This window comes from Elephas maximus, chromosome 7 (genome assembly GCF_024166365.1).
Source record: "Elephas maximus indicus isolate mEleMax1 chromosome 7, mEleMax1 primary haplotype, whole genome shotgun sequence".
In the NCBI taxonomy this organism is placed as follows: Eukaryota; Metazoa; Chordata; class Mammalia; order Proboscidea; family Elephantidae; genus Elephas; species Elephas maximus.
In genome coordinates, this window is record NC_064825.1 from 107,227,002 (window position 1) to 107,239,906 (window position 12,905).

Here is a 12,905-nt window from a genome sequence, read left to right on the forward strand (position 1 = left end):
CACTTTTTCTTTTTATTGTTAAGTAGTAGAATTTCTCTTTTTTTACTATACTTTGGATATCAGGCCCTCATCAGATATGTTTCCTGAATATTTTCTCCTAATCAGAAGCAGAGTCATTAAAATCCAAAAATTTCATTGTATACTAGACAAAAAGCCTTCAAGAAATGCACATCAGCCTATTTTTAGCATACTCTTCATTTTTTTTGCCTCCCACAAAGCATCTTCCATTATTTACTATGATTTAACTATCAATTTAAAAGTATGCTCCATACTTTTAAAGCACCATTTTTAGACATTGTCATATATGTGTTCTGGGAGGTATATTTTTCTAAAAATAAACCTCCAGACATGTTTGGTAACCCCTTTGTCTTTTATGTGTAATGTAATGCAAAAAAAAAAAAAAAAGTATGCAAAGAGTATTAATTTAAATTAAATTAATAAATTAAATATTAATTTAATGAGTGTAAAAATTGAATTTAAACCAAACTTCTAACAGGATTCTTCCAAAATCCATGCTGCATATTAAACTGAAAGTAGAGCTATGCGACTTGCAGAAATTTCTTTGCATGTTCTGTGTGTGTGTTGCTTCTAAAATTTTTTTTTTTTAATAGTAGCTCTTGTCATGCCTTATCTTGCACATTTGCATAAAGGCAAGGTTTGGCAGCAACGTAGTAATATAGTTAACCATGCATTATTTAAAAGACCCATCATTTTGTTGAAGACAATTATTTCTGATTACTGTTTCTATTATATTTTACTGAAAGCAACAATTCTCTCACCTATTGCTTGATGTTTTCCTCAACTTTTTAGAACATTTTCTTTAATTGTACGCTTTAGGGAGCTACCTCAGCCATGGGCAAATGTGAAATCCCTTAAGAAACAGAGTATTTCCCAAGGCTTCATTTGTCACTGTGTAATGGCTGCTCAGTGATACTTCACTGGAGGCTGCTGTAGAGAGTATATAGTACTCTCCCTTCCTTCCAAATTTGTCCTCTTAGAGAGAATAATTAAATGTGCTAATTTTTTATTTGTCATTATGTTGTTCTGTAAGTTATGTATTAATGACTAAGATTTACTTTCTAGTATTTTACCTGGAATTATATTTAACTATTTCGAAGGCACTGGGATCGGGACTGGGATTTACTATTTAAATATATAATGACTGTTTCAGCTAATCTGAAACTGAAATTATTTTTGAGTAAAAGATAAACAAAACAAAATTGGAAATGGACATGAAGTTTCTAAAGCTGAAATTTTAAAACCTTTTGGTAAGTTATTTATTCTGTTAAAATGTTTCCCTTTTTATTAAATGTCTTCAGACTGGTAATAAAGTTTACATATTAAATCAGATAAAGTCACATGAAGGCAAAGGATATGGGGGTTATTTAATGCAACTCCACATCCCACCATTCATTTCTCCTTTGCAACATCACCTCAAACGTGCAGCTTCTGAATGAATAATACAATTGAATTTTTAAATTCCATTCAGAAATACCATTTCCTTCATAATCTTCATAATAAAAACTTTAAAATTGATACACTTTTCTTGGGAAATGTCACTCAATTGATTCTTTAAAAACACAACTATAGGAATGCTTCCAGTCGATGTTAATATATACCAGATTTGCCTGTATCCATAGTAACACACTTTCCTTTTTTTACACTAGATTTCAGGAAAAAAGAATTAACAAATGGCTAAAGAGAATTTGACAGTTGTTACTGAATTTATTCTTTTAGGACTGACAGATCAGGCTGTATTGAAAATTGTGCTTTTTGGGTTGTTCCTGGTGATTTATGCCGTTACCTTGGTGGGGAACCTGGGCATGATCTTCTTAATCCACGTCACTCCCAAGCTCCACACGCCCATGTATTTTTTCCTCAGCTGCCTTTCATTTGTAGACGCCTGCTATTCATCAGTTATTGCACCTAAAATGCTGATCAACTTCTTAGTTGTGAGGGAAACCATTTCGTTCTCCGCCTGTATAGTGCAGCACTTGTTTTTTGGGGTGTTCATTACCACAGAAGGATTCTTACTTTCAGTGATGGCCTATGACCGTCACGTGGCCATTGCGAATCCTTTGCTTTATACAACAGCCATGTCTAAGAGAAAGTGTGTAGGGCTGGTCACTGGGTCTTGCATAGGTGGGATGATTAACTCACTGACACATACAATAAGTTTGGGGAGACTGTCTTTCTGTGGACCAAACATTGTCAGCCACTTCTTCTGTGATGTTCCTCCACTGCTAAAGCTGTCATGCTCTGATACCTCCATGAATGAGTTGTTGCTGTTAATCTTCTCTGGAGTCATTGCCATGGCCACCTTCTTGATTGTGATCATTTCCTACATCTTCATCCTTGTTGCTATACTGAGAATCCACTCAGCATCAGGCAGACGGAAAGCCTTCTCCACCTGCGCCTCTCACCTGACTGCTGTGACCATATTCTATGGTACCTTGGGCTTTAATTACATTCAGCCAAGTTCCCAGTATTCTGCAGAACAGGAGAAGATAGTTTCTGTGTTCTACACACTGGTGATTCCCATGTTAAACCCATTGATTTACAGTCTGAGAAACAAGGAAGTGAAGGATGCTGTGAAAAGAGTCATAGAAATGAAATACTGCCCCTGTTAATTTCAAGTCACTAGGAACAGTATGAGGGCTCTGGTGACACAATGATTAAGCACTGGGATGCTAACCAAAAGGTCTGTGGTTCAAACCTAGCAGCTGCTCCATAGAAGAAAAGACCTGATTATCTGCTCCCACAGAGGTCACAGCCTTGGAAACATTATAGGGCAGTTCTACTCTGCTCTGTAGGGTCGCTATGAAAAGATATCAACTGGATGTCATGCAACAACAAGAACAACATTAATAGTGTAACATTCCGCAAGCCAGTTCTCCATTTACTAACATTCAAATGATTTCAACGAATTCTAGAGTTTCTAATTATTATACAAATCATTTTTTTCTAAAAGTGACTTTTTAACCCAGAAAAACTAACCTAGAAAGTGGGAGTGACTTTCTGCATAGCTGTGTTTTAAATTCAGCTCTCCTAAGACTGTAGGCCATTAATATTTGAATCTACCAGTCAATCCGCAGAATTGAGTATATCATTTCTGATATGTGAAGAACTGAATACAGACACACTAACATTTAGAAATGTATATAGTTAGATCTTTTCTAAAAGGTATATTTTTTATTTACTCAGAAAATTAAAATAATTTTATACCTGATATTTGTCTTTGTTTTTAAAACTTGCATTAAAGTTTAAGTATTGGTAAATCTTCGTGTTAGCTAAAAAGGGGAATTTGACTCCAAACAATTTTCCTACTGTCCTTAATCTTCTTAAAACTCAGTGCCTTCAGCAACAAAAGTGGTATTGTCGGAAAATCATTGTATTGTAATTCTCAGCTGGCAATAATGTACTCTTACTAATAAACCCACTTAGAAAATTTAGATACATGTATGGAATGACTCCTAATTATGGAGCAGGTAGAATTCAAAGCCCTTCTTATCTTTTCTTTTAAGAATCTCCTTCACCTTCTTTCAAGACCAAAAATCATATGCCTATCTGGCAATCTTTAGATCAGATGCTGCTTGCTAATACCTGCCTAAAGCATCAATTCTGTGATGATGGATTTCTTGACTTCCTAACTTTCTACCATTTTAGAACTGCTATTCTGTTACCAGAAATGTGCCGTAGATATTATTATTTCAAATAAAAATAACTAATACCAGGAACATTTGTATGAATTTTAAAGACATTCATATCTTGGAGACTGATGTCTTGGAGACAATCTGAGGGATTTCAAACTAATTAGAAAACTCTTGAAATGGACAATTTTATATTTGCTTGTTCATAGTTAACAATGAAGGTACAATCAATGTGCTAGGAAGGATGACAATACTTAGAAAAGGAAAGCTAATTTTTATCTTTCATATTAACAAAAAAATCTTTTCTATAAGTGGTTGCCTTTATAGGTACATGTTGGAACACAGGACAGGGATATAGGTTGATTTAACAGAAATAAGGCATTTATTAACATAAAATATGAATCACAATCCATACAAATGTATTTCCAAATGAAATTATCTTTGTATTCATCATTGTAATGCTAAATATAGTTAATAAACTAATATATTTAAGTATAACACTTCAACTTTATGAAAAATATTCATATGTATGCATATATATTTTCATGTATATTCAGATGTATGGTGGTTAATATGAATAAATTAATGATAAGTGAAAGAAAATCAACTAGTCACAGCTCTTTAAGTAACTGATATTATTTCTGGTTCTGACATGGATTGATCAGGATTATTTCCCATCTGTGTTCTGATAAATGTATGTTATATACATAACAGGTAAAAGCAGTATTCCCTCTGCAAAGAAGGATATGTCAATGTATCTTATTAAATGTATATTCATACTTGGAAGTGTGTTTCTTTTTGTATTCCATAGAAACAATAATTCAGTGGGAAAATCATACTCATGATCTTGGCTATATTTAAGCAAACAGTAGCCTGATGGAGCATTGGTTACACACACACACATACACAGCACACACATATACACACATGCATAAGTGTACAAATAATTATATTTTCAAAACCCCATCTTTGCATCTGTCATATACAAATTCCACTTTTCCATAAATTTTCAAAATACTGGGGAAGATAGGCTAAGAAGACGAGAGTTCTAGAAAGCGAGTAAGAATTCCTTTTGGCAACTAAAATATGCCTTACTCTAAGAATTGCTGAAACTTAATTAAATGGATCACAAAATCAACCAAAAGAAAAATCAAAGAGGTTCTCAACAATGGGGATAATGGTGAAAATGAAACTTTAGACATAAATAAATAATTATTATCAAGGCCCTAGCTCCATGCTGGATACTCTGGTGGCGTACTGGTTAAGAGGTGTGACTGCTAGCCAAAAAGGCCTGAGGTTCGCATCCACCAGGCGCTCCTTGGAAATTTCTGGGGCAGTTCTGCTCTGACCTACAGGGTTGCCATGAATCTGCATTGACTCAATGGCAACAAGATCGGCTTTTGGTTTTTTAGTTCCATGCTGCCCCCCTTAGTCTATACAAGAAATTAGAATGAAAATAACAATAACACCAGGAGAAAATTAACAATGAATTGATAATTCATTAGGAAAACATTTTCCAAACTCTGTGTGGGTCTCCATCAAATATATTTTAATTTTATATTTTGCATATAAATATATTTGACATTGAGTTTAACCACAACTACACAAAGACTAGTATAATTGTCCGGGAAGAACAATGTCTCCAGTATTCCTCCTACCATTTGCCTTGTGGCTCCACTGACCCACACAGTCAAGGGAGCCAAGAGGAAATTCTGTCCCTTGACCAGTTATGGCTACCCACGGCTAAAGAGCAAAACCTCATAACTCAGTTTGGCAAGTTATAGAAAGCACTTAAGCACTGCATCCATTTGTTGAAACATCTCAGTTGGTAACCCGCCAATTCCAAGAACCTTGTGTTTTGCCAACTCCTTCAGTGCAGCTTCGACTTCTTTCTTCAGTACAATCAGTTCCTGATCATATGTTACCTCCTAAAATGGTTGAACTTCGACCATCTCTTTTTGGTACAGTGATTCTGTGCATTCCTTCCATCTTCTTTTGATGCTTCTTGCATCCTTTAACATTTTCCCAGTAGAATCCTTCAGTACTGCAATTTGAGGTTTGAATTTTTTCTTCAGTTCCTTCATCTTGAGAAATGCTACAAGTGTTCTTCCCTTCTGATTTTCTATCTCCAGATCTTTGCACATGTCATCATAATACTTTACTTTGTCTTCTCGATCTGCCCTTTGAAACCTTCTGCTTCGCTCTTTTACTTCATCATTTTTTCCTTCTGCTTCAGCTATTCAGTGTTCAAGGGCAAGTTTCAGAGTCTCTTCTAACATCCAGTTAGGTCTTTTCTTTCTCTTTTGTCTTTTTAAAGATCTTTAGCTTTCTTCATGAAAAAGATGCCATTCCACAACGTGTCTGGTCTTTGTCCATTAGCATTCAATGGGTCAAATATATTCTTCAGATGGTCTCTAAATTCAGCTCACTAATGCCTAAGATATCAATGTTTATGAGTTTCCTTTCATGTTTGACTATTTCCAATTTTCCTAGATTCATACTCTGTACATTCCAGGCTCCAATTTTTAATAGATGTTTGCAGCTATTTCTTCTTATTTTGAGTCATACCACATCAGCAAATGTAGGTCCTGAAAGCTTGATTCCATCCATGTGATTAAGGTCAACTCTACTTTGAGGAGGCAGCTCTTCCCCAGTTGAATTTTGAGTATCTTCCAACCTGAGGGGCTCATCTTTGGGCACTATATCATATAATGTTCTGCTGCTATTCATAAGGTTTTCACTGGCTAATTCTTTTCAGAAGTAGACCACCAGCCCCTTCTTCCTAGTCTGTTTTAGTCTGGAAGCTCAGCTGAAACCTGTTCCCTATGGGTGACCCTACTGGCATTTGAATACCAGTAGCATAGCTTCCAGCAACACACCAACACAAGCCCCCACAATATGAAAATCTGACATACACAGTAGGGGAAGAATAACTAGAGGGCATCTATTGCTCTAAAGAACCCAAGACACAAGAAAGAAGAGTAATGGAGGCCATGAAAAGTAACTAAGTTGATTATAGTCACAGTTCTCGTAGATAGAGTGGCATATCACGTCATAACTGGGGAAAAGGTAGCAGCAAATTGGAATTGTAGGAGTAGGTTTATGAATGGCAAGTAGAGTAGGGTTAGCTAGCCTTCTCAAGTTCCCTGGATATGTGGCATTTTGAATAATTCTGCTGGCTTAGGTAGTATAAGCCCTATCACTAATTACTTGGTACCTAGGCCCTGTGGTGATTAAGATAGGTACATAGTTGCCAAGGAGGGTGAAGACCTAATAAGAGGAGTGGGTAGATAGTGGACAAAATCAGCTGCTCAAGAAGGGGAGTAGTAGACTTGCATTCAGCCAGAGCCTCAAAACAGTCAACACAGCATTTAATGAAAATGGTATTGCAACTGATCTCTGGGTATATTTTTTATTGTACTTTAGACAAAGTTTTATGGAAGAAATTAGTTTCTCATTAAATAATTAATACACATTTTTTTTATGACATTGGTTGCCAAATTCACGACATGTCAAAACTCTCCCTTTCTCGACCTTGGGTTCCCAATTACCAGTTTTCTTGTCCTCTCCTGCCTTTTTGTCCTTGCCCCTGGGCTAGAGTGCCCATTTAGTCTCTTATGTTTTATAGAACCCAGGAGCAACTTCAGTACTGAGTTAAAAGTGTGTCAGCGGCCATACTCTTGGGGTTTCCCCAGTCTCTGTTAGACCAGTAAGTCTGGTCTTTTTTTGTAAGTTAGATTTTTGTTTTACATTTTTCTCAGGCTCTGTTCAGGACACTCTATTGTGATCCCTGACAGAAAAGTCGGTGGTGGTAGACAGGCACCATCTAATTGTGTTGGGCTCAGTCTGGTAGAGGCTGTGATAGTTGTTCATTAGTCCTTTGGACTAATCTTTCCCTTGTGTCTTTGGCTTTCTCCATTGACCCTTGTTCATGATCGGGTGGGACTAATGGAGTGTCTTAGATGGCTGCTCACAAGCTTTTAAGACCACAGACTTTATGCACCAATTTAAGATTAGAACATTTTCTTTATAAATTGTGTTATGCCAATTGAGGTAGATGTCCCCCAAGACCATGGTCCCCAGCCCTCAGCCCAGTAATTCAGTCCCTCAGGGAGTTTGGATACGTCTATGAAGCTTCCATGACCTTGCCTTGGTCAAGTTGCTTTTACTTCCCCCAGTGACCTCTTGATATTTTGACCTCAATTTTGAGCTTGATTATTTGGGCAGCCTGAATGGTCGAAAAGACTTTCAGGTATAGGGCATAAGTTGCCCTAAACATTGTAGAAAATATTTATGACAATAAAAATGGAGGAAAACAACTGGAATTATAAAAAGTTTTTTAGATGGGTCTACAATTAATTTTCTCCTTTAGTTGGTATTAGCTAAGCACTCAAATCTGAAGGTTTTGGAATTTCTAAGAATATTTTGGTGGAGTTAAAAGTAACAAGAAAAAAGTCCAATTTATCTAAGTTTCTAGATCTGAAATAAGAGATTTTTTCATATATAAAGCACTTTAAAAGATGCAGAACCCACTCTTATTCCAGCAGGTACTAAATGTCTTTACGGTTAGAAAAAATCATGAAAATTTAATGACTTTGTAAAAAAATAAAGTCTGGAAAAAAATCCTTATACTTTATTTCTATAGCAATTATTTCAAAATAAGTTCATAAGTTCCATAGAATCAATTGGTTTGATGGTCAAAGAAAAAGTTCATGAAGAAGTGAGTTTTCAAAATGCTAATATTTTCTATGAGATATTAAACATTGAATTTTTATTTTGCCTACTCTAGGGTCTACTTATTTCTATTGCTCCAAGTAATAAAATAATATTTTGAGCTAAGAATTATGTAAATAGATACATCTGATCTTATGCTTTGCTGTTATTTCATATATTATATTCTGCTTGTTTGCTGGGATTTAAGCAATATAGTATCATACTTAATATTTTTATTCTTCCAATCAAGGAGCCTACATAGGTTGTGGTTGTTAGTTGCTGTAGTATACAGGTAAGACCAGCTATAAATCAAGGTGAACTTATGCTAGAATACGACATAGTGGACCCAGGGAGAAACACCACATGATGTAGTGAAGGGCAAGCCCTTCACAGTTCTAGGATGTATCATTCACATGTGCTGGAAATTAAAATATCACTCCTCCTATAACTTGACTTCTGAGACTTCCCTACATCACGGTATTTCTGTTCAGCTCTCCTCTTGTTTACTCTTTCTCCAGGGAATCCTGGAATATATGGGTAGCAATTTGTCAATTCCCTCAACTCCTTCTTCTCTGTGGTAAATTCCCTAACAGAAAAACTATATGCAGATACTATTTGACACATGATAGGAGAGACCAGTCCCTGGAGAAGGACATGATCCTTGGTATAGTAGATGGTTGGCAAAAAAGAGAAAGACCTTATGAAATGGATTGATGCCATGGCTGCAAAAAATGGGGTCAGACATAACAATGATTATGAGGATGGTGCAGGACCAAGCACTGTTTCGTTCTGTTGTACATGAGCTCACTAGGAGTTGGAACAGACTGGATAGCACCTAACAACAACAGTAGTATTGACATTTGTGGGGACCATTAAATGTTTTAATGAACCACGGATCATTCTTATTCTAACTGTAACTATGTTTAATTTCTTTACTCAAGCTCCTCAATTAATATTTTCTTGTTGTTTTCTCTCTGTATCTCTGTCTCTCTGCTTGTCTCTCTCTCTTATATTTTCAGTAGCTCCTTCAATGAAAAACTATCCAGGTGAATTCAAAAAAATTATTTTCATTGGGTTAATGGGTATCCCTGAGTTGTGTGTTGTTCCTTTTGATCTGTATGATCACCGTGGTGGGGAGCTCTTGTATGTTTACATTAATCATGGCGATACCCAATATATTGCACATTTTCAGCCGGATCTTTTACGTCTTAGACTGTATGATTGGCGCAACTTAGAATTCCATGGTAGTCAGTATTTGCAGTTGCTTGTGGTGTTCCTGGCTTCCCCCGTTATATCATCTGGGAATGCTTTTCCTGTGCATGTAATGAAATCCTCAATAAACCAGTGGTTCACTAAATATAAGTATTAGCAAGAAAGAGGGTTTAATTTCTCATTTAAAAAGAAAAAGTCCAGTAGTGGAGTCTGATGTCTCTCATTGGTTCAGTAGCTCAGCACTATCAAGGTTAATATATTTACCAATATCTTGTTCTTAAATTCTCAAAAAATTGAAGTTCAGAAGGGGCAGAACCAACATGGAGCTATAGACAAAAACACCACACCATCGGCCCCCAAAATTATGTAAAACAGACATAAACATCAATCCTGGAACCCTGAGGATCAAATGGAGAAATAAAGAACTCAACCAAGTACTGAATGGAATATGAAACTAACAGAAAACCTAGCGTAAGGGGAGAAACAGAGCAGAGGTCCCTTATCAGCTAAGGCAGTATGGATTTGCCATCTTGGACTCCTGTCAGAGATAAGCAGACAGGGAGTATGGGAAAGCAGCTTCACAGAACTCCCAGCAGGAGGCAGCAACTGGTAACCAGTGATACATGCTTTCCTACCCCACCCTTCCTCCCAAGTGCTCAGCCTCCACCACTTCCCAGCAGGCTGTGGTCGCTGGGCTGGGAGGCACCACTTGGTGCCACTTGGATTCATTCTGCTCACACCTTCAGTGCCATTTCTTTCCTGCTGGTGTTGGTTTTGTCAGCTTCCTTTGGTTTCTTCCCTGTATCTCACCTCCTCCGCCTCCTTTCTCTCAAACATCTAGCTCCATATGCCACCATTGCTTCTTCTTGACAGGATGTGAATCACCTGTTGGCTGGGGAACTGCTTCCCCAGACCAGTAGCCACCATGCTGGTGGGATCCCTGGGGCCTTTTTACTATATTTTTCCTTTTTGTTTATCTTCATTTCTAGGTTTCTTATCTCCCTCTTCTTTTCCTGTGTCCTGAATACCTGGTACTGTGTGCTATCTCTGCCCCTTCTAGCTGGGCCAGGAGCCATCTCCCTAGTCTGCATATCTGCCTCAGTGGGAACACTGGGAGCTTTTATTTTTCTTCTTTTTAGTTATTTTTTTTTCTTTTTACTTTTTGTTTTTCTTCATTTTTCGGTTTCTCATCTCTCTACTTACCTTTTTTTCCTATCTCTTGAATACCTGGTGCTGTGTGCCGTCTACGTCCCTTCTAGCAGGACTGAACAGCTTGGGAACCACTTCCCCCATCTTAGCAGTTGCATCAGTGGGATCCCTGAGGATATTTCTTTTTATTTTCTTTAGACTTATTATTGTTTTTCCTCTTTTTTCACTATTGTTTTTCTTCATTTCTCAGTTTCCCATTTCTCTCTACTTTCCTTCTTTTCCTGTCTTGTGAAAACCTGGTGCTGTGTACCATTTCTGCCATTTCTCAGGACTGGGATCCATTTCTCCAGTTGCCAGTGGGATCCCTGGGGGCATTTTTATTTTGTTTTCTCTTTTTTTCCTTTTGTTTTTTTCATTTCTAAGTTTCTCATCTGTCTCTATTTTCCTTCTTTCCCTGTCCTCTGAATACTTGGAATTGTGTGCCATCTCTACCCCTTTTAGATAGGATGTGTACCGAGGCCTGGGAGCCAAATCCCCAGTTGCCAGTGGGATCCCTGGAGAAATTGTTTTTTCTCTTTTTATTTTCTTTAATTATTTTTCTCTTTTCCTTTTTGTTTTTCTTCATTTCTCAGTTTCTTATCTCTCTACTTCAACAGCAGGCTTCCACAGAACTGTTTCTTGTTTGGTTTTATTTGGTTGCTATTTCTTCTCTCTTCTTTTCCATAGCCATCTTAGCTTCAGATATCACAACCTCTCAACTCCCTCCTGCCAATCTGTACTGTGTACTGAACACTGCACCCCCAAAAGCACAGGCATGGCCTACCAGAACCTGCATTGCACTGATCCTTGGCCTGCCCTGTTCGTCCCAGTATGTGCCACAAACAACCCATCCCAGCCCCTTCCCTTCAGATGGACCTGCCTGGCTGCAACATAGATGAGCGACTGGCCCTGACCATTGAACAAGGAGGTGAAAAGTATCATGCCCACAGACAAGCAAACAACAAAGAATGCACAGCTCACCTGCTCAGAAATAGCAAAATAAAACAAAAGCAAGGATGAAACAAACAAATCTACAGTCAATAAATGAAGACAATAACTGCTGAATGTCACAAAGAAAGCAGACTATATCAAAACATTTAATAAAAAAAAGGACAAGGTAGTTCCAATAGACAGCCAAAATAAAAACCAGATGACTTTTCAGTAGAAAAAAAGGCACTGGAAGTACATGATGGGAATTCAAATCTCTAATATTCTGAGCTATCCAAGAGTTGAAGCAAAAACAAAGAAAATGAGGAATAAATACACAAATTCATGGAAAAGGTAGAGAAAATCATGGAAAACACAGGCAAAACAATGAAATAATCCAGAAAAACAATGCAAGAATAAAATGCCAAAATAAATGCACAACTAAAAATGAATCAAAAACAACAGTTAGAAATCCAAAGGACAAACAACTAGATTTCAGAAATCGACAGTGTCATAGAAGCTCTCAGGAACAGATTTGAAACAATGGAAGGGAGAATCAGTGAAATTAAAGATAAATAGTTGGATACCACTTTGAGGAAAAATCAGAAAAAAAAAAGAATGAAGAAAACTGAAAAAAATCTGAGAATTATGTGCGGTACAATCAAAAGCAAAAATTTGTGAGTGGTCGCAGTTCCAGAATAGGGGAAGAAAACAGAAAACACAGAGAGGATCATTGAAGAACTGCTGACAGAAAACTTCCCTAAAATCGTGAAAGATGAAAAGCTGACCATTAAGAAGCTCAACGAATCCCATATAGGACAGACCCCAAGAGAAAAACGGCAAGGCATATGATAATCACACTTGCTAAAACCAAAGACAAAGAAAGACTCCTGAAAGCAACTCAAGAAAAAGGGAAAAGTCACACACAGAGAGGGAACAATAAGACTAAGCTCTGATTACTCTACAAAAATCATGCAAGCAAGAAGACAAATGATGACATATACAAAACCTTGAAAGAAAAAAAAAATCCAACCAATAATAATACATCCTACAAAACTCTTGATCAAATATGATGGTGAAATTAGTACATTTCCAGATAAACAGAGAATAAAGGAATATATAAAAACCAGACCAAAATTACAAGAAGTAGTAAAGGGAGTCTGTCGGTCTAAGAACAAATAACATCTGACCACAGCCTGAATCTAGGGTGCAAGA

At 37.0% G+C, this 12,905-nt stretch overlaps 1 protein-coding gene across 1 annotated transcript; it reads left to right on the forward strand.

Moving 5' to 3' along the window:
• The first annotated feature begins 1,673 nt into the window (after window positions 1-1,673).
• LOC126079872 (olfactory receptor 1052-like) lies at window positions 1,674-2,630 on the forward strand. Its single transcript, XM_049891233.1, has one exon. It carries the CDS (start codon window positions 1,692-1,694, stop codon window positions 2,628-2,630), a length of 939 nt encoding a protein of 312 aa, XP_049747190.1. The 5' UTR covers window positions 1,674-1,691.
• The last annotated feature ends 10,275 nt before the right edge of the window (window positions 2,631-12,905 follow it).

Coding starts and splice junctions, on each gene's coding strand:
- LOC126079872 (XM_049891233.1), top strand. CDS start 1,692: ATGGCTAAAGAGAATTTGACAGTTGTTACTGAATTTATTCTTTTAGGA.